The sequence below is a fragment of the Elaeis guineensis genome, chromosome 1 (genome assembly GCF_000442705.2).
Source record: "Elaeis guineensis isolate ETL-2024a chromosome 1, EG11, whole genome shotgun sequence".
NCBI classification, from domain to species: domain Eukaryota; kingdom Viridiplantae; phylum Streptophyta; class Magnoliopsida; order Arecales; family Arecaceae; genus Elaeis; species Elaeis guineensis.
Window position 1 is genome coordinate 69,566,259 of NC_025993.2, and position 27,935 is coordinate 69,594,193.

The following is a 27,935-nucleotide window of genomic DNA, read 5'->3' on the forward strand; positions in this document are numbered from 1 at the left end:
TGCACCATAAAAAATCAATATAATTTTAAATATTTAAATAATTTTAAACATTCAACACATTTGCTATGGATATGTGCAATTTTTTTTTTTTTCCTCTTTCCACATTCTGAGGTTTTTTTGTTTCAAAATGCCTTGTAACTAAAGTCTGCCTGGAAATACATGCTTATACATCCATATACTCCAGACAGCTGTTTCTTCAATGGATCCTGCTAGACCACCTGAATATTGCAGCATGCATATTGTTCTTGAACTTGTCATGAAACACATTCTACAGCCCAGTTAAATAGAAGAGATTTTAATTGCCTTGTGATCTAGTTTGACATTATTTTCTTGAGTAGATTCGAGGCACTGTCATGTCTTTTGATGCCCGGAGCTGTTCTAGCGTTGCAAGAACTTCTGTCATGATAGGCCTGTTTTTGGGGTCTGTGTGTAGACACTGCAAGGCAAGAGAAGCAATTGCCTGGGCTTCCTTCTTTGTGTACTGACCCTCCAGCCTTGTGTCCATGATCCTCGATATTTTCCTTCTTTCATTCAAAAATGGCTTTGCCCAGTCTACAAGAGTCTCCTCAGCAGAACATCTGTCTTCATCCAGTGCCCGCCTCCCTGATAAAAGTTCTAACAACACAACTCCAAAGCTGTATACATCGTTCTTTACACTCAAGTGACCTGGCACAGCAAAGTTTAATTTGTAAAATGATCCTATTCATTTTTTCAAATGACATAATTTAAACTAAAGGAGATAGAAAACAACATACGAATGGATTGAATCATAAATCCGATTCATGAACTCTGCAATCTACTATTGACTAAAAATTAAGAAAGTTTGCTCTAGTCATTTAAATAGTTCAGGAAGAAAAGACAAAAACATGTATGAAAAATTAAAATTCTCAATCAAATTCTACTGGAATTGATGTTGGGAATTGTGTCATAAAATCAATCGTGATGATTGAGTTCCTCTTTGTATATGAGTTATTGATTAATGAATAATAGTTATTCTGACATTTTTTATTACAAAGTAACATCTTCCTTGAACTCTTGTGCTGTGATGAAGTCCTTAGAACTATACTAGTGTGCGATAAAAAAAAAATTTATCGTATAGTTCTTAAACATGTCCGCAATCAAATAATACGTCATTACAGGATGATGACGTTTATCGAATGGAGATCATTGTATGCTATATGGGTTAGTTATTCTCTTAACCAAGGAGTGTAGTGACACCGATATAGCATACAGATGAAATGTAGAGATACATCGTCACTGAACAAGTAACTCACCTGCTGAGCGTTCTGCTGTCAAGAGCTGCTCGCGAAACACATAGGCACAAGTGTCCTTTAGACCTGAGATCACCATAGTGACTTGTAAGCAACTCACTGTACTTTGATGCCAGACTATCTGGATTTCTAATACAGTGACGGAAGGCTACTGGGTACAGTCAAGTACTTGCGAAGCCTGTGTGGATCAAAATTCTTCGGATTATTGAAGTTGATGTATCGCTGTATTTCAATTTAGTAAAGCTTTGGCCAGGATAATCCATGAGACGGATTTGAAAGGTTGAAATACAATGTGGATGAAGCAATCTCGGTTGACAGTTAACCTGAGACCATCCTAGAGCATTCAGAGTTAAAATGATGAATTATGCGGTAACCATGTGTATGGGTTCTGGAATATTCTTTTGCGATAATTCGATCTATTTGGACATCGAGAGCCATTGCTAGATGGTATCTCGATTAGTATAGAAATTAATTCCTGTGCTACCGGCTTAATGTTTGAACCTATGAAGTCACGCACACAAGTCAGACAAAGTAAGAAGTAATTGGCCTATATTTATATGTCTAATTTGGAAGTACTTGACTTGATTAAACATATAAGCTAACTTGATTGAGACTTAAGTTATGGGTCAAACAAAATTGAAGAGTTGACTATGTCTAGCTAGCACCACACATGAAGCTCAGGTTCGATCCCGGGGATGAACAGTTTCTAATCTATGATTCATGGAGCATATGAAAGATTGGATTTAAATGCTAATTGATTTCAGATTAGATCTGAATTAATTAAACTTAATTGGATCCAAAAATTCAAGTTAGACTTGGTACAAAAGTTTTAAAGAGTTTGGGATTGACAGTCTTTCAAAATTGTTTCAAACCAGCTTCGAATTGGATTTGAATCGGATCCATTTTGAATGAGATATGAGAAATCCTACTTGCACTGAAAATTCTCTCATGTGGACCGACCAACACCTGGAGTGGTGCTAGTTTGGGGCATCCCATGTGGGTGAGGGATTGAGTGCAAAGTGGTTGTCATATGTGATGGCAATTTTATCTCATGTAGTAATCCTTCTTTCATAAGTATTGAACTGATTCAAATCAGATTTGAGTTAGAACTCCTATACTTATTAGATCATGGGATTCATTTATAAATAGAGAGGATCTCTGCCTATGAATACATAGAAAACAAATCAAATTGAGAGAAGAGAGAAAGAGAGAGAGAGGCGTGAGAAGAGAGAAGCCCTTCTTCTTTTCCTTAGCCTCTCCCCTTTTGATGCCGCCCCTCTTCCCTTAGGCATGGGCCCTCCTTGGGCGTCTCACCTACTGGTATGAGGTGTTATACCAGTACATCTCCTCTCTCATTTGATTGGGTTGCAAAAGTGATTCGATCGGAGTTCATCCTGCTTTCCTGCGGGATCCGGCGTGCATGTGAAGTAGAGGGTATGCACTTCCAGACCTCCGCAAACGTTTAATTCAAATTATTTGAGATTTGATCTCTGGTTCCGCTGCTAATCAAGTAAGGATTTAATCCTTATTCATGTAGATTAATAGAAAAATTTTTAGATACAACCTGGATCATCCGAAGAGATAATTTTTCTTCCCTTCAATTGGTATCAGAGCAGGTTTGAAATACATGCATGCATAACTGAATTTTTCGAGATTAATTACATAAGATGTAATTAAAATTTTTTGTGAGACATTAAATCTGATTTAAATCTGTTTGTATAAAATTTCTGATCTGATTTTGATTGGATTAGATGAGCCTAATCAATTGTTGATTAAGGTTATTATAAGTTTGTTATAACAAAGTTCTGCTGTTGCTGAATTTTTTATGGAATAATAACGTAAATTAAAATCTATTTTAAATTTATTTTAATAGAATTTTAATGTTGTTGTTTCCATTATGAAGTGGGGTTTATTTTAGATCTGAATTGGATCCGTTTCGATGGAATTTAGATCTGAATCTTATCGAAATTCAGTACTGCGTGAAAATAAATTTTACTAGAAATTTATTCCTTATGAATTATGTTTGCATTTAATTAATTTTTTATATGATATCAAATCTGAAATTGATGTTTTATAATTAGTATAAGATGTGTTTCAGATCTGATATGATATATATGATGCATTAAATCTAATTAGATTAGATGAAGAACATAATTGATAAGATTAAGGATATGTTCATGATAAAAAAAAAATGTTTTGTCAATAATTGCATGTTGATGTAATTATATATGAAATTAGATTTCAAATCTTAGTAGCCTAGTACTCGGATTGATGAGATCACCAGACCGTCCGATCATAGGAGATTGAAGAGATTAATCTCTCTTTTTCCTATTCGATGTGTTTTCTTATGACATGTAGGGGTGTCATTGTGATCCAATTTCATGAAGAAGAAAAACGAACAGATTTTTATATATTGTTTTGATCATAAATATGTTTCGATTAGATCTAAAGTGATTTATGATTCATTACAATAAGATAAAATTCAGATATAAAATTATTTTAGATCTAAATTGCATGTTATATAAGATGTAATTAGTATTGATCTAAATGTTGTCATAATGCATGAGATGTATGTATGAAGTTTAGATCATACCTATGCATGTTTAATTGTTAAATATATTATGAAAATTTATTTTCATGAATTGAAACATATGGTATGTTTCACCTAAAACTCTTGTAGAATAGTTCTACAGACTGAAATACACGTTTCACATACTTAATTTTGAATTAAATTTAAATGATCTAGATTTTAAAATGGAAGATCATTTAGACACCACATAAAACGATGGGCAATGGGTTAGCTTGAATCAAGTCCTTCTAATGGATTAGACCTAAGGTTAGAAGGACTAAGTAGAGAAATTGGTTAAATCTAATCAAGTGTTGAATTAGATTAGGTCAGAATTTCTCTAGATCAATCGCAATAGTTGAAGTTTGATCAAGTCCATGTGTTTGACCCTAATAAATGGACCATGATCATGGCTTCGTGGTTGAGCCCGAATCTTCTGGTGAACCAAATCAAAACTAATTAACCGGTTGGTATTTAAGGTAAGTTTGGCAGATTCGATCAAGTGATTTTTAATTGAAAGCTATCATCTAGATAAGTCTACAGTGAGTTAAGGGAACATCCCTCCCACTGATCTCACTTATCTAGCCAATATGATAGATTATGTTTTGATTAGGTCACTAGTCGATTCGTATAGATCCATAATATTAAGATCAATCAGTGTGACTGATTTAGGTGTCTTCAGATCAACTTGTGTCTAATCCTTTACATGACTTGATGAAATCAGTGGAAGGATTTGCAGCTTACAGATCATCTTCTTCTCTTATTCTCAGATCAATGAAATCAAATCCTCTAAATTATTAGATTCATAAAATGATAAAGTTACGATAAAGATGCATGATAATGAGTCTAATATTCCAAATAGGCATTGAAGACGCCACACGCCTGATGTCTATTACGTATTGGAATGTCATTCATCATATGACCATCATGATGTACCTTCAAATCAATGCTCAGGTTGGCCGAGCCACACTCAGACCTGGACATCCATTTGTTGGATGCACTTGTGTGTCATGTTAATGGTTGAACCTAATCGAAATTTTCAGTGGAGGCACCACACGCCTGTTGAAGGGATGTTTGGGGCAAAATCTAATTACTAGAAGTTGTTTGGAGAAACAATTAGTTATGACCTACCCATGGATGCACTAGGGTTGGCCAAGCCACACTCGGGCCCGAATACAATCCGTGTGGATTCTAGTACCCGCTAAGGAATTAATGTAATTCCTCGAGTTGGAGGTAGAGGCTATCAATTCATAAAAATAGTGAGAGGACCTTTAGACTCAAATCCATGTCTTCAGGATTAAAAAATAATTCATATACTAATAGGCTAATATTTTTTCTCTCAGTTATGGCCAACACATTATCCCTCCGTACGTTGTTGGACAGCGACAAGCTCATCGGACCCAACTTCGATAGCTGGTATTGAAAGTTAAAGATCGTCTTGAAGCACGAGAGAATTTTATATCCTTATGGATGAGGCACCTGAAGAACCTACAGCCAATACTCCTCGTGCCACGAGAGACACTTATATGAAGTGGCTCAATGACCGCACGACTGTGCATTGTGTGAAGAGGGCAGCTATAAATGACAAACTTAGCCGTAAGTTCGAGGATCCGCAGCTAGAGGAGATCATTCAAATATTGAATGAGTCCTTTGGCACTCCAGAGGATGCAGAGAGATAAAACCTCCTACGCAGTGTTCAGTGCCCGTATGTGAGAGGGGGCTTCAATCACTAATCATGTATTGTACATGATTGAGCAGATTGAACGTCTTAGCAAACTTGGCTTTCCATTGCATGAACAGTTAGGCAAGGATGCTATCCTCAATTCGCTACCGAAATCCTACCTACTCTTTTTTAGTCATTATAGAATGACGAAGCCTGCAGTGAACTATCATGGTTTGCTAGGATTACCGCAGACTTTTGAGAAGGATCACCAACTCTAGAAGGAGCCAGTGAATTTAGTGGGAGGTTCATCTGCAAGACGTCGATCCTCGAGGAGAGGAAAGAAGAAAAAGGTGCAGCAATCCCGTGCCGCTGATCCTAAGCAAAGCAAACCGTCAAAAGTTGACAAAAGTCAGGCAGAATACTTCTTCTGCAATAAGATGGGTCATTGAAAAAGAAATTATCCTGCTTATATAGCCACCCTTGACCCAAATAAGTCTAAAAATAAGAGAAAAAAACAAATGATTGCTTCACAAGATACTTTTATATGATAACTCCTTGTAATTTCTCTATTTGTGATACTACTGCCTGGGTATTGGATACTGGAAGTCCAATTAATATATGCAATTCATTGCAGGGACTATAGGTAAGTAGGAAGTTTCGAGAGGACGAGCGGTTTCTTAATGTTGGAGATGGAAGTCTTGTTCCAGTTCTAGCCTTAGGAACTTTACAGCTTGTCTTCGAGTCCAGTAGTGTCATGTTAGATGATTGTCATTATTGTCCCTCCTTTATGATGAATGTCATCTCCATAGGCCTTTTGGCCAAACTTGGTTACAAGTTTATAATAAAAGATGATTTTTGTAATATCATTATGAATGATACTACAATTATACGTGGACAATTAAAATATGGCATATACATAATATCACGGTCTGTTAGTGTAATGTACACAGCCAGCAAACGTATTAGATAATGTCAGTGAATCCTATCTTTAGCATTGTAGGCTTGGTTATGTGAATAAGAATAGGATTGACAGGTTGATTAAGGAACATGTCCTTGAGATAGATGATTGTGAATCATTGCCAATCTGCGAATTCTATCAACTTAATAAGATGACTAATCACCTTTTAAGAGAAAAGATGAAAGAGTCAGTGATGTCCTAGGTCTAATACATACTGATGTATGTAGACCTATAAACATAAGTGTCAGAGGAGGATACTACTACTTCATTACGTTTACAGATGACCTATCGAGATATGGGTACGTCTATCTTATGAAGCATAAGTCAGAATCATTTGAAATATTCAAACGATTCCGTGCTGAAGTAGAGAAACAGACTGGGAAAAGTATTAAGATCTTTCGATCAGATCGAGATGGTAAATACATCACCAGTGAGTTTCTAACATATCTAGAAGAGAATGAGATTCTCTTACAGTGAACTCCTCCTGGAACACCATAACATAACGGGGCATCGGAAAGGAAGAATCGAACTTTGATAGACATAGTTCGATCCATGATGGGCTTTGCGAGTCTGTTAATTTCTTTCTGGGGATATGCTCTAGAAACTGCCTGCTATATTTTAAATAAGGTGCCGAGCAAGTCTGTCGATAAAACTCCATATGAGATATGGACTGAGCGTAAGCCGGTGCTCTAACACCTTAGGATCTGGGGGTGTTCAGCTTATGTTAAGTGTTTAAAGACAGATAAGCTTGGACCTAAGTCCGACAGATGCTTATTCATAGGGTACCCAAAGAAAACTAAATGGTACTACTTCTATCTCGCTGCAGAACAAAATATGCTTGCCAGCAGTCGGATAGTCTTTTTGGAAAAGAAGTTCTTTAGTGAATAAGCTAATGCCTATAAAATTGAACTTGATGAAATTCATGAGGTGAAAGGACCAACACACAGAATTGAATTTGATTGGTGAATCGAATCTGGAGCCATTAGAGTCGCTATTAAGAAGATCCGGTAAAGTACCACATTAGCCGAACAGATACTATGGTTTCCTGATCCGGGATGGTGATCCCATCGAACTTGACGAGAACGATTAGGATCCGATCACCTATATGAAGGCCATGCAATGGTCCGACTTTCAGAAATGGCTTGAGGCCATGAAGTCCGAGATGGAGTCTGTTGGTGCAAAAATCCACCGGCGTCGGAGAAGCTGGAGTTGAGGGAGTCGTGGTCGCCACCGGGACCTGCAAAGAAAGTCTAAACCGGAGTTGGGGGTGCTCCGGCAAGACCCTCCAATGCTCAAGTCAGTTCTCTACCTCAACAAAAATGGAGTGCTCGAATGAAAATTTTAGCAGAGTTTTGAGATAGAAATTAGAACTTAGAGAAGAACGCATCTGGGGGTTCCTTATTTATAGATGGAGGGTGTAACTGACTGACAGCGACGTCTGTAACCATCTGGTAGTGGACCGCTCAGAGCTGCGTGGAGTTTGTTACGGAGAGTAGTGGCGTCAGGGGTCGTTCAGGGCCACGTGGAGCTCGTTGCGAAGAGTGGAGTGGTGTCCGTTGTCGGGACTTGCCAGAGAGTGGAGCTGCATGAAATCCGTTACAGGGAGTGGAGTAGGAGGGCGGCTCTTGTCGCGACTCGTCAAAGAGTGGTGGAGCTGCATGAAATCCGTTGCAGGGAGTGGAGCAGGAGGGCGGCTCTTGTCGTGACTTGTCAGAGAGCTTTGATCCGTCGGCTGGAGCTCGGCTGGGACATCTGATGGAGCGAAATGGCTCTCTATTGTTGATCTGGGAGAAGCTCGGATGTCCCCGAAGCTGCTGACGAGTCTACTGTTGTAGGGTGGCTTAGGCGCTGATACTACGGGTGGGAGTCACCTGCCGCAGAAGCTCGGATAGAAACTTTCCGTTAGCGAAGCCCGGTAGGAATCCGATTGTTGGAGAAGTCCGTCTGGGATTCGCCCGATGCGGAAACTCGCCTGGAGATGATCCGTTGGGGAAGTTCGATTTTATGAAGGATCTGGTGGAGGGTCGGTCGATGATGGACTTCAGATGGCATTGGGGAGGTTCGACAGACATCGGAGGCGATCGGTCGTTGTAGGAATCCAGTTGATGGAGTCCGATCGTCGTAGAAGCTCATCCAATATCCAACTGCTATGGGGTTCGATCGAAGTCTGGTTCTCGTAGAAGGCTGAAAGGAGACCGCTTATTGTAGAAGCTCGGTCGAAGGTCAATTGTCGTGGGAGCTCAGAGTAGCGATCTGGCCGATGAGTCCTGTCCAATTGTAGGAGCTCGATCGAAGATCGATTGTCGCGGGATCCGACTACGAAGAAGCTCGGCTGAAGTCTACCTGTAATGGAAGTTCAGGAGGAATATGTTTACAACAAAGGCTCGGATGGGATTTGCTTACGGTAGGGATCCGAGGTAGGCCGCTCGTAGTAGAAATTCAGAGTAGGTCGCTTGTAATAGAAGCTCGGAGTAGACCATTTGTAGCGGGAGTCCGGATGAAGTTACCTGCAATAGGAATTCGAGGCAGAGGTCCGGCTCCCGTAGGAGCTCGGATGAAATCAAAAAGGCGATCGACCGCCGTAGAAATATGGGTGGAGTCGGGTTGCTGTAGAAATCTGTCTTTGGGGAAGTTCGATCGTGGACGAAGTCTGAAAAGTTCGGATTAGAATCTGTCATGGCTGGAAGAGATCTAGAAGAGGTCCGGAGAACGGTCGATCATTATAGAAGGTCAGTAGATAGTGAAGCCCGGAGAGCATTTGAAGCAGTTCGGTGGACGACTGAAGAAGTTCGTCGTTGGAGAAGTCTGGAAGGACGTTATCATAGCTCAGACAGTTGGGGGAGTTTAGAAAAGCGTCGCACCAGGTCGGAAATTCGGCTGCCGGAGAAATCCGGAAAAAATGCCGCACAAAGTCGGAGGGATCTCGGGAGAGTTGGCCTCTTATGAACTTCGGCTGGGGGTATTTTATACCCAACACCAGTCCCCCTACTTCCGAGTTTGAGTTTCGAATGAAGTACAGAGAAATTTTTACAGTCGAAGTTGCTCCCTCGATTTTCGTGCTTGACGGTTGCCAGACATTTGACGTTCGGCATGCTGGTACCGAAGTCTTTTCGGAAAAGATTTCTTCTTTTTGGAATTCCTGTCAGGGCGTGGCTCTAGGTACGGCGTAATAATGACTTTGTCAGCCGCCTGCCGTTTCCAACAGCCTGTCAAGGTGGGTAGGACACGCGGTGAATACAGACCGGCCAACGGGGATCCGAAATCATAAGTGCGCCGGATCTCGGGGTCTATTTAAACATGTTCTCCTCCTTCATAGGTTTCACTTTGCTTGAGAGAATCCCTGGGTTCCCCTCTTCTTCCCCGAGAGCTCCAGTTTCCTCTAGCATCCTTCCCGACCTTAGGCATTCGTCGAGTCAACCTCCATCGTTCTCGCCATTCCCCTGTGCTCCTGGGGTTGATCTAGGTTAGTTCCGAAACTTTCTGTTATTTTCCTGTCCTTCCTTCTTCGTATCCTGTTTATTTAGCTTTCTCGGGGGCCTATCTGTTATTTTTTCCAATTTTTCGGGATTTGTGTGGCTTCCGTCTGATCCAAAATGTCCTCTGATATCTCCTCCTCTAGCAGTTCTAGGAGTTCGTTAGCCCCAATTCCCCATAGTACCGGTACCGTAGACGAACCTGTATCTAGGACCGAACCTTGTCCGGCCTTTGCGCCGGACACCATCCCCAGTTCCTTGACTCCGGATGAACTCCACTGATAAGGATTCAGTATGGAGTTCGTCCGGAGTACGAGCTGGAGCTTCCCGAGCCATCTGACTGGGCTAGCACCCCTCCTCCCGGCCGCTTCTGTCTATACCAGGAGGCCTTCCGTGCTGGACTTCGGCTCCCGCTGCCGCCCTTCGTTGTTGCTCTCTTTCATTTTCTGAACATTTTTCTAGTTTCCATCGTGCCGAACTCCTTTAGGTTTTCGATAGGGTTTCTTTCCCTTTGTAGTTTAGCCGAAGTTCGGCCGACTCTTCCTTTGTTTAGGAACTTCTACACTTTCAAGCGCCATCCCTCGACAAAGGATTGGTAGTACTTCTCCCTCCAGTTCGGTAGAAAGGGGTTGCTGAAAGGCGCCCCCTCTCTTTTTTTGTATCCTTTTCCTTTTTTTTATCTTCTGGCATTAATTTGAGTCGTGGCGCTCTTGTCCTCCAACGACAGTGTCCTGCCGAAGCTCTTCCCCTGCCGGAGGGTATTCCCTTGAAGTCGATGATACGAGACCTTCAAAAGGAAGTTCGTCAGTTGACAAGGAAATCCAAGAGGCTGGAAGACGAACTTCGCCGGCTAAAGGAGAGCCATTCAGAGGTCACCGCAGAGGCTACTCGATTTCGGGACCTCCACAGGAAAAGTCTCATGGAATACACCAAAAGGAAAGCCGACTTCATCACGGAGCTTGAGGAACTCCGGAAACGTGCCAGCGACCGGTCGTGGACTCAGGCTTCCAAGATCAGCTCCCTTAAAGTCGAGCTAGCGGCCGCACGGGAGAAGATCGACCGACTGGAAGGGAGCTCGTCCCGGCTCTCAGTCCGGACTGGCCGCGATCAAGACTGGTCAAAGAGGTTCTCCGACCTTCAAAAACAACTGCGAGACGCCGAGGCGACTTACGACACCCACCGAGTCGGCTGGAGCAGACAAGTAGAGGACTACCGAAGGAGGCTCCAGACGGCGACTGACGAAGTTGCCCGCCTTCAAAGGCGGTTGTCCGAGAGAGTCCAGCTTGTCCCTGCACAAGGTTCTGATGAGCTTTGCTCCTTGAGGGGCACTATGGCGGATCTGTCCGTAGCCCTTGGGCGGGAGGAAGCCGAAGTACGACGGCTGAAAGTTCAGCTGATCCACGAGCAGCGGGGCAGTCAAGGACGCCGAGGCGGAGTCCGAGGTCTTGAGGAGGCTTCAAGAGTCGGAGGACGAGCGCCGGCGATTCCACCGGATGTTCCAGGATATGCTGCTGAAAAAGATGAAGCTAGAAAAGGAAGTCGAAAATTTGAGACAATCCATAACGGGGGTTGGAACCGAGAGCTCGAAATCGGAAGAAACTGGGCTTCCTTAGAGCCTCTTTTCCTTTTCTTCTTCTTTATCTTTTTGTTTTTTGGCCTTTAAGGCTTTGTAATGAGTACTTCACCAATGAAATGGAAATGAAATTATCTGTTACCTTGTCTATTCTGGTATTGAATGGTTGTTTACCAAACTCCATTTGTCTTATGTCTTGTTCTGCACCGATGGAGTTCGTAATCCCTCGCCGGTTCTTGCTTTGAGTCGTCGTTTGCTGAACTTCTTTTGTCTTCCATCTTGTTCGATGCCGACGCAGTTTGAAGGTTCCTGGTCGTTGCCGTATCGATTTGCCTTTAGGGACCAGAGATTTTCGACAGGGGTTTTCTCTTCCGTCGAGACAAGGTCCCTTGTGCTTTTGATGTAGTTCGTTTTTTATCTATCGCTGGTGTAGTTCATCACTTTTTCTTTTCGTTTTCCCCTTTCTTCTGTGTTTGAGTGAGGGTCTTCCCTCTGCTCTTGACGGGATCGTGAGAGTGTAGAGGAGTTATTGAGGAAGCTTTCCTCCTCGTTGATCGACCGAGCCTTTGTTTGCGTCGGGACGAGGTCCTCCCCTCGTTCCCGACAGTCAGTTTCAGCTCGTGTCAGGACGAGGTTCTCCTCCTGTTCCTGACAAGGCTGTGGGGGCACATAAGGGCCGTGGTGAGGGCCTCTCCCCCCATCCGGTCTTTACGAAATCGGGCCTTCGACTTTGCTCGTGTTAGGACGAGGTTCTCCTCCTGTTCCTAACAAGGCTGTGGGGGCACATAAGGGCCGTTGTAAGGGCCTCTCCCCCCATCCGATCTTTAGAAAACCGGGTCTTCGACTTTGCTCGTGTTAGGACGAGATTCTCCTCCTGTTCCTAACAAAGCTGTGGGGGCATATAAGGGCCGTTGTAAGGGCCTCTCCCCCCATCCGATCTTTAAGAAACCGGGCCTTCGACTTTGCTCGTGTTAGGACGAGGTTCTCCTCCTGTTCCTAACAAGGCTGTGGGGGCACATAAGGGCCGTTGTAAGGGCCTCTCCCCCCATCCGATCTTTAGGAAACCGGACCTTCGACTTTGCTCATATTAGGACGAGGTTCTCCTCCTGTTCCTAACAAGGCTGTGGGGGCACATAAAGGCCGTTGTAAGGACCTCTCCTCCCATCCGATCTTTAGAAAATCAGGCCTTCGACTTTGCTCATGTTAGGATAAGGTTCTCCTCCTGTTCCTAACAAGGCTGTGGGGGCACATAAGGGCCGTTGTAAGGGCCTCTCCCTCCATCCGGTCTTTAGAAAATCGGGCCTTCGACTTTGCTCGTGTTAGGACGAGGTTCTCCTCCTGTTCCTAACACGCTTAGTTTCGTTTGTATGGAGGAGTTATCTCCCATCGTTATAAGCTCATACCAAAAAAAAGAATGCACAAATATGAAGGGAATTTTCATTCAGGGCAAAGTTGTTGGTAATACATTCGTAGATTTTTTAAACTCTATAACCGCGGAAGGTCTGCTCCTCGCCGGGGTCCCCCCGAGACGGAGTTGATAATCCCAATTGGAGGCCGATCTTCTGGCTGCTCCTCCCTCTTTGGCGGTTCCGGCTGTGGCAGGGCCCTAGTCCGATCTTCTCTTCCTTCAGGTCGGCGTCGAATGAACCTGTCGAGCCGACCTCGTCTGATGAGCTCCTCGATCTCATCTCGGAGCTGAATACATTCCTCCGTATCGTGGCCGTGGTCACGATGATAGAGACAGAATTTGTTCGGGTTGCATTTTCCGGGGTGCGAGCGCATCCTCTCCGGCCTTGGGAGCTACTCCCTGACCTCCATCAGCACTTAAGTTTTCGATGCGTTGAGAAGGGCGTAGCTGCGGAATCTCTCGGGAGGAGAGCCTCGTCGAACTCGACGGTCTGGGCTTCTCTGTTTACGAGCTCGGGGAGGAGTCCGGGCGCGCCCATGCCCGAGAGTAGTTCGAGAGCGTGGCCAAGCTTCACTCGGCCCTTTTCCGGCTGCGGGCTTGCTCGAGTCTCCTGCCTGTCGCTCTCTCACGGTCTCTTCGTCCTTCATCTTGAAGGCTTCTTCCACTCGGACATATCCTTCGGCCCGAGCCAGCAAATCCGCGAAATCCCTGGGGTACTTTTTTTCCAAGGAGAACAGGAGGTCATTCTCCTGGAGGCCGCCCTTCAAAGCGGCCATCGCGACCGATTGGTCCAAGTTTCGGACCTCCAACGCAGCGACATTGAAACGGTTGACATAAGCTCGGATGGATTCCCCCTCCCTTTGCTTGATGTTGATGAGGGACTCCGAACCTCTCCAGGGACACCGGCTGCTAACAAAATGAGCCACGAACTGGTGGCTCATCTGATCAAAGGAAAAGATGGTATCCGGCTTCAACGCCGAGTATCAGTTTCTTGCTGCTCCCTTCAGGGTGGATGGAAAAGCTCGGCACAGAATGGCGTCTGGCGCACCATGGAGCAGCATCATTGTCCGGAAGGCTTCCAGGTGGTCGATCGGGTCCGAGATCCCGTCATAACTTTTGAATTGGGGGAGCTTGAAGTTTGCCGGGATAGGTTCCTGCATAATCATTTGAGAAAAAGGAGAGTCAGTACAGATGTCCTCACCATAAGCAGGGAGAGCGTGGCGGAGTTCTTCAATCCGCCGATTCATCTCCTGGAGCCTTCGATCCAGGAAGTCCTCGCGACTGCGGGTCTCGAGGGCCTTCGGACGGAATGGAGGTAGAGATCCTCTGAAAGTAGAATCGTGATCGGACTGAGGGCTCTCCACCCTCGGATTCGTCTTTCCGGGAAAGACGGGGCGACTGGCCCAAGTGGCCCGCCCTACCGCCGGATTTTGGAATTCCGATGATGTTCCCTCCAACCGCACCAACGCCTGCGGCTGTTGTTGCTGTTGCATGGCCTGCACCGCTTCAGTGAGGCCCCTGACCTGCTGAACCAGCAGGTCGAATTGCTCCGCTCCGACCGCCGTTGCCGGAGGAGGAGGAGCCTGAAAAACTGGAGGTAAGATCGGAGCCTGAGATCTGGCCGCGGAGGCCGTGGATCTCTTGGTGGATGCTCTGTGGGGAGGCATCAGGTGAGGATCTAGTAGAAGAAGGAGAAGAGAATGTCGGAGAAGATGACCGGAATCGGTCCCGTTGAGCACTCCTTTAAGAACAAGGGTACTGCAAAGACACAGTTCCTTCCTCTAGCGCCAATTCTATTGGTGAAAAAATCCATCGGCATCGGAGAAGCTGGAGTTGAGGGAGTCGCGGTCGCCGCCGGGACCTGCAAAGAAAGTCTAAACCGGAGTTGGGGGTGCTCCGGCAAGACCCTCCGACGCTCAAGTCAGTTCTCTGCCTCAACAAAAATGGAGTGCTCGAATGAGAATTTTAGCAGAGTTTTGAGATAGAAATTAGAGCTTAGAGAAGAACGCATCTGAGGGTTCCTTATTTATAGACGGAGGGTGTAACTGACTGACAACAACGTCTGTAACCGTCTGGTAGTGGACCGTTCAGAGCCGTGTAGAGTTTGTTACGGAGAGTAGTGGCGTCAGGGGTCGTTCAGGACCACGTGGAGCTTGTTGCGGAGAGTGGAGTGGTGTCCGTTGTCGGGACTTGCCAGAGAGTGGTGAAGCTGCATGAAATCCGTTGCAAGGAGTGGAGTAGGAGGGCGGCTCTTGTTGCGACTCGTCAGAGAGTGGTGGAGCTGCATGAAATCCGTTGCAGGGAGTGGAGCAGGAGGACGGCTCTTGTCGTGACTTGTCAGAGAGCTCTGATCCGTCGGCTGGAGCTCGATTGGGACATCTGATGGAGCGGAATGGCTCTCTATTGTTGATCTGGGAGAAACTCGAATGTCTCCGAAGCTGCTGACGAGTCTACTGTTGTAGGGTGGCTTAGGTGCTGATACTACGGGTGGGAGTCACCTGCCGCAGAAGCTCGGATAGAAACTTTCCGTTGGCGAAGCCCGATAGGAATCCGATTGTTGGAGAAGTCCGTCTGGGATTCGCCCGATGCGGAAACTCGCCTAGAGATGATCCGTTGGGGAAGTTCGATTTTATGAAGGATCTGGTGGAGGGTCGGCCGGTGATGGACTTCGAATGGCGTTGGGGAGGTTCGGCAGACATCGGAGGCGATCGGTCGTTGTAGGAATCCAGCTGATGGAGCCCGATCGTCGTAGAAGCTCATCCAATATCCAACCGCTATGGAGGTTCGGTCGAAGTCTGGTACTCGTAGAAGGCTGAAAGGAGACCGCTTATTGTAGAAGCTCGATCGAAGGTCAGTTATCGTGGGAGCTCGGAGTAGCGACCTGGCCGATGAGTCCTGTCCAATTGTAGGAGCTCGATCGAAGATCGGTTGTCGCGAGACCCGACTACGAAGAAGCTCGGCTGAAGTCTACCTGTAATGGAAGTTCGAAAGGAATATGTTTACAGCAGAGGCTCGGATGGGATTTGTTTACGGTAGGAATCCGAGGTAAGCTGCTCGTAGTAGAAATTCGGAGTAGGTCGCTTGTAATAGAAGCTCGGAGTAGACCATTTGTAGCGGGAGTCCGGATGAAGTTACCTGCAATAGGAATTCGGGGCAGAGGTCCGACTCCCGTAGGAGCTCGGATGAAATCAAAAAGGCGGTCGACCGCCATAGAAATATGGGTGGAGTCGGGTTGCTGTAGAAATCTGTCCTTGGAGAAGTTCGACCGTGGACGAAGTCTGGGAAGTTCGAATTAGAATCTGTCATGGCTGGAAGAGATCTGGAAGAGGTCCGAAGAACAGTCGATCATTGTAGAAGGTCGGTAGATAGTGAAGCCCGGAGAGCATTTGAAGCAGTTCGGTGGACGACTGAAGAAGTTCGTCATTGGAGAAGTCTGGAAGGGCATTATCATAGCTCAGACAGTTGGGGGAGTTTAGAAAAGCGTCGCACCAGGTCGGAAATTCGGCTGCCGGAGAAATCCGGAAAAGATGCCGCACAAAGTCGGAGGGATCTCGGGAGAGTTGGCCTCTTATGAACTTCGGCTGGGGGTATTTTATACCCAACAGAGTCCATAGAAATCAATGATGTATAGACATTAGTTGATCCATCCGAAAAGATAAAACCCATGGGGTGTAAATAGATTTTCAAGAAGAAAAAAAGAGCGGACGGGAAGATAGAGACCTATAAAGCCCGTCTAGTTGTCAAGGGTTACCGTTAGCGTTATGGTATTGACTATAACGAGATGTTCTCTCCTGTGGCAATGCTCAAGTTCATCCGGATTATACTTGCTATCGCTGCATACTTAGATTATGAGATCTGACAGATGGATGTCAAAGCCACTTTCCTTAATGGGGAGCTGGAAGAAAAGGTGTATATGATACAACCTAAAGGGTTCACATCCACAGATGAGTTGAAAGTGTGCAACCTGAATAGATCTATTTATGGACTTAAGCAGGCATCTAGACGTTGGAACATGCATTTTGATAAGGTGATCAAAATGTATGGCTTTGTTAGGAACGGAGAAGAGCCTTGCGTCTACAAGTGGACTTCCAATTCTGTAGTCATCTTCCTTGTGCTGTATGTGGATAACATACTATTGCTATAAAATGACGTTCCAGCTTTGCAGAGTGTGAAGCTGTGGTTATCATCACAGTTCTCCATGAAAGACTTGGAAGAAGCATCCTACATCCTAGGGATGAAGATCTATAGAGATAGATCTAGAAGGTTGCTTGGATTGTCCCAATCCATGTATATCAATACCTTGTTGAAGTGGTTCAATAATTTCAAGAAAGGCTATCTTCCGATAGGCCATGAAATTTCTCTTTTCAAGGATTGTTCAACAACTCCTGAGGAGAGAATGTATGAGTAGAATACCATATGCTTTGGCAGTGGGATCTATCATGTATGCTATAACACGTACAAGAGCGGATGTAGCTTATTCACTAGGGATAGTGAGTAGATACCAGTCTGATCCGGATGAGAAGTATTAGAAGATTACGAAAGTAATTCTTAAGTATTTGAGAAATACTAAAGACCAATGGCTTCTCTATGGAGACACTAATCTGAAACTTATGGAATATACTGATTTCAGTTTTCAGTTAGATTGTGATGACAGCAGAAGCATGTCGGGCTACGTATTTATCTTGAATGGAGGAGCTGTTTGTTGGAAGAGCTCCAAGCAACATACTGTGGCCGATTCTGTATGCAAAGCAGAATATATTACTGCATCGGATGCTGCAAAGGAGGCGATGTGGTTGCAAAAGTTCATCACCAAGCTAGGAGTTACGCCTTCTATTGATGGCCCTGTTTTGCTATACTGTAACAGCTCCAGTGCCATAGCTCAAGCGAAAGAACCAAAATCACACCATCGCACCAAGCATGTTCTGCGCCGCTATCACCTGATGTGAGAGATCATGAATCGAGATGACGTCGAGCTTCAAAAGATCGATGAAAAGGAGAACCCAGTCGATCCCTTCACTGCTCTCAGAATCAAAGAGTCCGATAACTTCAAATGGAAGATGGGTATAAGATACTGTCCCGATTGATTTTAGTTCAAGTGAGAGTTGCTAAAAATTGTGTCCTAAAACCAATCATGTGACGATTGAGTTTCTCTTTGTATATGAGTTATTGATTAATAAATAATAGTTATTTTAATATTTTTCATCACAAAATAACATCTTTCTTGAACTCTTGTGCTGTGATGAAGTCCTTAGAACTATGCTAGTGTGCAATAAAGAGAGAATTTATCGTATAGTTCTTAAATATATTCACAAACAAATGATACGTCCTTACAGGACGATGATATTTATCGAGTGGAGGTCGTTGTGTGCCATATGGGTTGGTTGTCCTCTTAACTAAGGAGTATGGTGACACTAATATGGCATACAGATGAGATGTAGGGGTACATCGTCACTGAACAAGTGACTCACCTGCTAAGCATTCTGCTGTCAAGAGCTGCTCGTGAAACATATAGGTATAAGTGTCTTTCAGACCTGAGATTACTATAGTGACTTGCAAGCAACTCACTGTACTTTGGTGTCGGACAATCTGAATTTTTAATACAGTGACGGAAGACTACTGGATACAATCAAGTACTTACGAAGTTTATGTGTAGATCAAGATGGGATTGATGCCTCCGGATTATTGGAGTTGATGTATCGCTGTATTTCAATTAAGTAAAGCTTTGGCCAAGATAATCTATAAGATGGATTTGAAATGTTGAAATATAATGTGGATGAAGCAATCTCGGTTGACAGTTAACTTGAGACCATTCTAGAGCATTCAGGATCAAAAGGATGAATTATGTGGTAACCATGTGTATGGGTTCTGAAATATTCTTTTGTGATAATTCGACCTATCTGGACGTCGGAAATCATTGCTAGATAGTATCTCAATTAGTATAGCAATTGGTTTCTATACTACCGGCTTAGTATTTGAACCTATGAAGTTATGTACACAAGTCAGACAAAGTAGGAAGGAATTGGCCTATGTTTATATGTCCAATTTGGAAGTACTAAACTTGATTGAACATATAAGCTAACTTGATTAAGAATTAAGTTATGGATCAAACGGGATTGAAGAGTTGACTATGTCTAGCTAGCACTACACATAAGATTCAAGTTCGATCCCGAAGATGAACAGTTTTTGATCTATGATTCATGGAGCATATGAAAGATTGGATTTAAATACTAATTGATTCCAGATTAGATCTGAATTAATTAAACTTAATTGGGTCCAAAAATCTAAGTTAGATTTGTTACAAAAGTTCTAAAGAGTTTGAGATTGACAGCCTTTCGAAATTATTTCGAACCAGCTTCGAATTGGATTCGAATCGGATCCGTTTTGGATGAGATATAAGAAATTCTACTTGCACTGGGAATCCCCTCTCATGTGGGTGAGAGATTGGATGCAAAGTGGTTGTCATATGTGATGGCAATACTATCTCATATAGAAAACCTTCTTTCATGAGTATTAGATTGATTCAAATCAGATTTGAGTTAGGACTCTTATACTTATTAGGTCATAGGATTCATCTATAAATAGAGAGTCTCTACCTATAGATGCATAGAAAATAAATCAGATTGAGAGAAGAGAGAGAGATATGAGAAGAGAGAAGCCCTTCTTCTCCTTAGCCTCTCTTTTTTTGGTGCCGCCCCCCTTCCCTTAGGGGTGGGCCCTCTTTGGGCATCCCACCTGCTGGTGTGAAGTGTCACACCAGCACATCTCCTCCCTTGTTTGATTGAGTTACAAAGGTGATTTGATTGAAGTTCATCCTGTTTCCTGCGGCGTTTGGCGTGCATGCGAAGTAAAGGATCTGCACTTCCAGACCTCCGCAAAGGTTTAATTCAGATTATTTGAGATTTAATCTCTGGTTCCGCTGTTAATCAGATAAGGATTTGATCTTTATCCATGTAGATCAATAGAAAAATTTTTAAATGCAATCTAAGTCATCCGAAGAGAAACAGTTTTCCTTCCCTTCAATTGAAACATCAGCTTTCATTTCATTGTTTGTTTAGATGAACACATTGATGCTAATAAGACAATGAGTACTAAATTCAGTACATATATATACAAGCCTGTTATTACAGAAAAGAAAAAAAAATCTGAACCTTTGACTGCTAGATATCAAATAAACATTCTATTAGGTATAACATCTAATGTCAAATTAGGATTTATTACAAAGGTGTATTATTCTGTGTTTGGTTCAATAAAATTGAGTCCTAGGATTTGAATTGCAAATAATAAGATTTTAATGTCAATTGATGGGACAACCTGAAAATTGCAAAGGAATATGCAGATCCCAAGGCAATAGAAGAACTCATGACATTACATGATGGATCAGCTTAAAATGCTTATGTGGGGAAAGACAAATGAGACTCAAATTATGTTTTATAGCATGGTACAGTTGTGAAAGGCATTTTAAGGTCTCTAGTAAAGACCACTGACCAATCAAATAGGGATCTGATATAACCTGTAGCAATGTATTCTGGAGCAGCATAACCACGAGTTCCTACGACCCGAGTTGAAACATGAGTTTTGTCTCCAGTAGGACCATTTCTTGCTAAGCCAAAATCCGATAGTTTTGCATGGAAGTCCTGTAATTGATATCCAAGTTAGGTTTCATTTGTGCTCTTAAAACAATTGATGGCAGATAGTGATCTGCTGGCTGGCCTTAAAGAATCATACCGAGTCAAGAAGAACATTGGAAGCCTTTAAATCACGGAATATTACTGGGGTTTCTAAGCTGTGTAAGAATGATAGTCCTCGAGCAACACCAATGGCAATGTTGACTCGCATCACCCAGGAAATAGTTTGTACTCCTCCTGTGATAGACAAAATCAACAAATCTCAATCAAAGATAAACAGAAATTTAGCAAGATATGCATACAAAATCTGTGGTTGCCATCATGACTACATAAAATAATGCAAATTAAATATGATGCTTATGTTTCTCTATGTTTATTATGGACAAAAAAAAGTTAAGAAAAGGATGTCTGAAATGAGATCCAATTTAGGAATGTAATGGAACTGATCTCATTGCAGTGAAATATGGCTTATTTCTGATGTAGATATGCCTGCAACCCCTAAATTTTCACAGGATACTCGACACAGTAATTTGAAGGAAAAAGAGAGAAAAAAGAACATCATATATAGAGAGTTCTTTGATCAAAGTATTAACATACTTTTGAACAAATGGTTCTCCAAGCTGCCCCTCTGCATGTACTCATAGACAAGAAGTTTGTTATCAGACTCAGAACAGTATCCTATGAGCTTCACTAGATTTTCATGTCGAAGCTCGCCCAAATAGGTCACTTCTGTCTGCAGAAGTAATGAATCATTAGTCAGGGTGAAGTTCAGAAATGAAGTTCGGCTGTCAAATGAGGAGCAATATCAAGAAAACCAATGAGAAATTATGTATTTGGGCTACATACAAGCCATTCCTTGTGTCCCTGAAAGCTTTCCCGTTTGAGTTTCTTGATGGCAACAACAATGCCAACTCCTGGTCTTGTGGGTAAAAAGGTATTCTCATCAATCCATCCTTTGAAGACACACCCAAACCCTCCTTCACCGAGATAAGAACTGGAGCTGAAATTTTTAGTGGCATTCTTGAGGTCATTCAAGGTAAAGGACTTCAGATTGACTGCAGGTGAGGACTTCAAACAGACTGCAGGTGATGCCTTAGTTTTGAATGATGGAAGAGAATTATTCACCCCAGTAGTTGTTGTTTTACTTGAATCTACTGAACTGGAAGCAGCAGTGCTAGGCAGTGAATTCTCTGGAGACAATATGCAAATTTAGAATTCTTTTATTATTTTTCTAAATTGTATTTGAAAAAAAAAAAGCTTTTAACAAAGATTGCACCGTGTAAATACAAAAAGATTAATTTTATCTGCAGCATCTAGAAACTTATGTCAAAGAACTCGAAACCGAGGCATAATTAAAAATGAGTAAAAATTGATAATGTTTTTTGTATAATTCATGCACGACAAGAACAAATAAACAGCAAAAAGTGTGACTTGATCAAAAATAAGTCAAGTAGCATCGAGCTTTGAATAGGATGACATATCAAAGCCTATAATTGCAATGTAAATGGAATATACTTTTCATTTATTAACAAGGAGATAGATTGTTTTTTTTTTTTTTAAATGGATTAAAAAAAGAAAAGAAAAGAAGATAGAGCGGTAGGGGAAATCACGCTATTCTCGAGGCCTAACATGTACTTCTATGCAATAAAAGATTGAATAGACAGCTTTCTGAAATGATTGCTCAGATGATTCTCAAAGCTTTACATGGTTGTGCATTGCTTGATCTCAGATCCAGAAGAATATTGCAATAGCGAGCATGAAAGATGAACCAGCCAGATTTAATTCCTAATTAAATTTAAATTGCAGCGAATTTATTACAGTAATCACAATTTTTTATGTATAAAAAATTTCTTCAAATCTTGCATAATCATAAACCAGAAAAATTCAACCTGCTAAGATCCAAATTCCAAAGAATGGAGGGTTGTCAGCAGGAAAGGTTTGGTAGTCTAGGCATAAAATGTAATATTTATAATAGGTAAAGCATTAATGAACCCTACAATGAACACTTCAATTTAGAAAATCTAGTTTCCATTGCTTTTTAAAGATGGCGGCGACAGCACCATAACCAACAAGCTCCATTCTAACTATTTGGTTTCATATTTTTAAATTCCTACTGCTCATTCCCATTGAAGCTACATCTTCTGTCATTGCATCTTCTAGAAACTTCCATGCTTATTATCCTAGGTCATCCATTCCTCTTTCTTACTTTTATGTATACATCGAAGCCTCTTACATGATCCTATTCAATGCCAACATTCAAATGTCAAGGTTGAAATTTTTATTATTGGCCACCTCTTATCCAGAAGAAAAAACATTCCCTTGGTGTCAGTGGAAATCAGTATTTCATTCTGATTTTCAAATGGAAGTTAAACTTACGTACTATTTGCAAGATATGATAGCTGATTGACATATGTAGGAAAGAAAACCCTTCTGCTTGTATAGGCTATCAATATGTAAAATATATGCATAATACAACTTCTAACAGGATAAAAAACTATTGTTAGCAAGGTTTGCCATAAGATCTTGGTACAGTGTTGGTACACTTGGTATGGGGCTCAGTTCAGTATGCTGATACTTGACACACCCCCCATAATACGTACTAGTTCAATACCGGTACAGTACAGTAAGTCCGGCTTGCACGTGTACCAACTGATAAGACATACACCATGGTTGTATAGATATTACCATTGTATTATGAAAATCAAACTGCTGAAATAAAGTAGGGTATTGAAACTGATTACAAGAACCCCAATATAAATCAGAACAGATACTAATTCCTTCAATCTAGTACGCATCAGTTATTATCATTTATTTTTCATTTTCTTTATGATCAACACCCAAAAGTTTGCAAGAGATGATCAAACATTGTTTTGAAGCATATCTACTTGTTGGTTGGAAGAAGTTCATCATAATCAACACTGCTGTTATCAATGGGAAAACTTTACAGAATTATAAGTGGTTGTCAATGAATCATACGGAAATCAGGTCTTTTAATGGTTACATGTTATAACTGTTGCTTCCTCAAGTATATTGTTTAGGATACAATAAAGTAGCTCACCATTTGTATATCTTTCATGGTGCATGTATTGTTTCAGTTTGACTAGCAAAACCCTTGGATCAATACTATAAATCTTAAACCAAATCTAACCTAACCCAAATAGAAGAAGATCAACGTTGCATTTAATCTTTTGATCCAATGCAAATATGCACAAGGCTTAGGTTATGTGAAAATCTAATCCCTCCTGACTTGTTTGCAGCCTAGGTATGATTTTATATTATGAGAAAAAGTCCCAAGCTTTTTTTCCTTTCACACTTTACAAAAACATTTTATCTTAAACGTGATTGAAACTAACCCAAATAGAACATGATCAAAATTGCATTCAATATTTTGATCCAATTCAAATACGCACAAGGCTTAGGTTATGCCAAAATCTGATCCCTCTTGACTTGCTTGCAGCCTAGGTATGATTTTATATTATGAGAAAAAGTCCCAAGCTTTTTCCCTTTCCGAGCTTTACAAAAACATTTTTGCTTGAATTTTTTAACTAGTAAACACATAATTCTAGATCACATGGATATTTTAGACAGAAATAATTATTCAAATTATGAAGAAGATAATAAAAGTAGTTTCCTTCATCTGGTCAATTTACTAATACTTTACCTTCCACCTTTAGAATGGTTTGCAGACTTTTGTAAATTCACCAATTTACATGTCTTGCTCTCTCTCCCAAAAGTAAAATAGAAACAATGAAGGAAAACAAATCATACACTGAGATACAACTGGTTTTGTTTTGGTGTTGTTTCGAGGAAGACCATTCATTTCAAATGAACTACATGCATATCAACCAAGAAATGCTCAATTCATTTAAAACAATTGAGATCAGCTGATACATAGGTTTTTTCTTTCTTTTTTTTTGTTCATTATTTTACTTAAACAATCCAAAATGTTCTGAATGCAATCTCAAGTAATATGTATCTTACAAGCTTCCAAGTCATATATCTTGTTAATTGTCAATGCGTCGCAAGAATTTGTCAATCACATAACACTCTGGAAACACCACTGTATTTCACCCACATGTCTTAGCTCTATTGATTTTTTTTTCCCTCCATTCTTATATTTGACAACCCTAGAATATCTCATGACCATCAATGTTGAGTGGAGCCTCATTTCATTTGTAATTCCAAAAAAAAAAAAAAATCCATGTACTCATATTTACCGATGTTCACATCTTTAATCTCTTATCCCTTTCTTTGACTGTTCCAATTTATTGTGCAAGGTTATCTATCTCATCAATTGACATGATATCTTCTACAAATAGCATTTAACAAAAATGCTTTCCCTATAATACTGGTACTATATAAGTTTCAAAGAGGTACTATAAAATTTGCTTAGTTAGAGCCTCGATGTAGATATTATGAAGAAAATTCACTTGTCTAGCGACATATAATCCAAAGGTTAGCTCAATACTTCATGTACTTGAACAACAAACTCCATACACTCTTCAAATATATTTTCTTTTGTAACGCCAATAAATTCCCTCTTCAAATGTTTTTTAATTTTTAAGAGTGACAACCATCATGGTTCACCTTCCTAATGTTACACTGCACTTGTTATCTATTATCATTATCATTTTCTTAATCATTATTCTCAAGGTTCATTGTCTTAGTATCGGACCCTATGCTAGTACCATCTTATTACAATGTTGGTATGTGATTCGATATGATACGAATAGTGTCAATACGGTATGGTACACCATACCATACCGTTATGGTACACCCCATGTGATATGGGGCAGTATAACAAATCTTGGTTATTCTATTATAGTTTTCTATCACTGTATTAGCACTCATGAGTAAAATTTCATGAATACTAATGCAATTTTGTGCTTTGCTTATGTTCTTATGAATGACAACACGCTACTTTCCAATCATGCTTTCATGGCTTGGGATACAGTATTTTTAGAATATGGAGACTTGTAAAATTCTTTTATTGGGAAACAATGAAAAGAGGTTGGCACAGCTAGATTAAGAGCTTTGGATTTTGAGATATCCATCTACATGTGAATAAACATAACAGGAGAGAAAGTGGCAGGTTAGTTACAAGCAACTGCAATCTAGATTCTCTCCATTGGTTGTCTTAATGCATGGGACAATTCTTTTACAAAGACACTTGAAAGCAATGGTATCTTACTTCATTAAGCTGATTATAGAAGCTAGAGTTTTTCATCAGAAGAAAATACAAAAGCAGCAGAAGAGGTCTAAAATAATGTAGATGAAAGAAGCTCACAAACAGGTTCAACAATCATTGATCAGAATGGGACTTGGTGATCGAAGACTACTATACTGCGAACCTGGAGAGAAGTGGCATGCAAATAAAAGTCCTTTGTAAATACACAAGGCCTTTTGTTTCATTACGAGATTTTAAATGGGAAAGAAAACTAATGAAAATGGTTCTCATGGACTGTTTGGAGTTCCATAAATGGACCTATATGCAGCTCAAGTTGCAAGTGCGGGCAAGCCCACTCATTTGGATACGTGTAACTCAAATTGCACCAAGTTGAGTTCCAATTGGGTTGCAACTTAAGGCAACCTTGGAACAAGTCGACACGCAGTCAAAATGGCCACAGAACAAGTTGCAGCCACTTGAGTAAGTATCTTAATAAAAAAAAGATTTTTCTACTTATTTCATCTCAATCAAAACCATATTACCCCACCCCATGTCATCATCTCCCTCCTCTCCAGTACCCTATTCCAACCTCACCTCCCTCCAAATCTCTCTGATTGTGCCTCACCAGACCTCTCACTGGCCTCCCTCATCAACATCTCGCTAAATCAAGCTACAGCAGCATGATTAAGATATTATAGATCCACTCGACAACCTTCCTCCTCTTGGTGTTAGAAGAATTGCGCAATGTTATGTCACTTGACCTTCTCAACAATGGCAGCAAGGTGGAGAGTGGATAGCAGTGGATGTTGGTCTCTTGGAGGAAGTGTTCATCCAAGGGGGCGGTCTAGGTGTAGGCAGCAGGAGTGCTCCTTGACCTCGATCGAGCTATGGAGGGGCATTGCGGGTGATGATGTCCATAGAGTGGGCACAAGCATCGACAAGGACTCAATGCAATGGCACACAACAATATTCTACTGGCCACTGCCAAAGGCAACACAAAGGAGGAAAGGGAGGGGCGGTAAGTGGATAGTGATGGAGAGGGTGGTTTGGAGGTGACCGATAGTAGTGTAGAGCCGGCAGGTGAGTGTGTGGATGTCGATAGTGTGGAAGAGCATGACCAAGGTGTCTGGGTTGGTGAAGTTGCGCCAGGTTGCCAAAATCCCATGAGAGTTATCCTAACATTAGTCAAGCCTCCCTCTCGGGCCTGTCCCCAGATCTCTCACACCCAACTCCCTCTCTCACCAGTGCTAGAGAAGACCTCCTCCCTTCCACATCCACCAGGACCCCTTTGCCCCTACCTCCTCCCTTCCACATCCACACTCCCTCTCCTCTCCATCTTTTCTATTTTGCCCCTTTTTTCCCCAAATTCTCCTCCAAACACAAAAAATGATCTTTCTTGTACTTCAATTACTGCAACTTAAGTTGCAATGTAACTTGAGTTGCAGTGCCACTTCAATTACAAGACTCAAAATAATTCCTCAGCATAAATCAAATTCTCCAAAGGACCATCATTGAAAGATCTTGATCTTGATCTTGAGGATTATATATCAGCCCTAGCAAACCTACTTTGGTTTATAAAAAGAGGAAAAACAAAGGAAGAAGAACACACAAAACAAACGAAAAGGTAGCCCATTTCCTCTAAATCTAGATGCTCTTTCACTGTCAAATGAAGCAATATCTTCATTACAAGCGCACAAGCCAACGGCATAAAAGATTAAGTGCAGCTCCGATTTCTCGAGAACCAAATGACCAAACTAAAGAGTTTTCTCCCTTTTTCTTTCAAAGAAAAGCAGTATAAAAGAGCAAAAATTCAACAGAGGATTGCAACAAAAGCAACACAGAATGGAGAAGCAAAACTAACTAACAAAAGGATTTCCAGTCTTTCATGCCTCAGTGCGATATCTTTGACTTAAAATCATATTCGAAAGGCGATCATGCCATAACTACACCTGACCACCTCAAATTACCCATTTTCTCGACCCGCACATACCAAAAACAGAAAAGAAAGCAGAGACCAATTCAACCAAAAGCAAAAAAGTAAACATAAACAACAAGGCAAAAAAAAAAAAAAAAAAGGGGCCTCACTTGATCCAAGCGAAGAAGAAGCATTTGCACATTTAGCAGGCCTCCCACAGAAATTCCCCATGGGAGCGGAGAGACCAAACAAAACCCCTTCAAACACCCATCAAACCAAAGAAGCAAGTATAAGAAGAAAGGTGGGGAAAGATACC

At 41.8% G+C, this 27,935-nt stretch overlaps 1 protein-coding gene across 2 annotated transcripts; it reads right to left on the bottom strand.

Moving 5' to 3' along the window:
- On the bottom strand, positions 1–27,935 carry LOC105033736 (probable serine/threonine-protein kinase PBL3). Of its 2 annotated transcripts, none has more exons than XM_010908641.4 (6): positions 27,790–27,935; positions 21,384–21,727; positions 21,135–21,270; positions 20,638–20,774; positions 20,423–20,546; positions 1–666 (listed from the first exon to the last, which is right to left on the bottom strand). In XM_010908641.4, exons 1-6 carry the CDS (start codon positions 27,848–27,850, stop codon positions 323–325), a joined length of 1,146 nt encoding a protein of 381 aa, XP_010906943.1. In that variant the 5' UTR covers positions 27,851–27,935; the 3' UTR covers positions 1–322. The 2 variants fall into 2 exon arrangements, with proteins under 2 accessions (XP_010906943.1, XP_073110648.1); XM_073254547.1 differs by having other exon boundaries at positions 440–666; positions 20,398–20,546; positions 27,790–27,928.

Excerpts from the sequence above, each read along its gene's own strand:
- LOC105033736 (XM_010908641.4), bottom strand. The coding sequence starts at position 27,850 with ATGGGGAATTTCTGTGGGAGGCCTGCTAAATGTGCAAATGCTTCTTCT. Across the intron at positions 21,728-27,789 it reads TTCTTCTTCGCTTGGATCAA|AGAATTCACTGCCTAGCACT; the intron begins GTGAGGCCCCTT and ends TATTGTCTCCAG. Across the intron at positions 667-20,422 it reads TCCAGAATACATTGCTACAG|GTCACTTGAGTGTAAAGAAC; the intron begins GTTATATCAGAT and ends TTGCTGTGCCAG.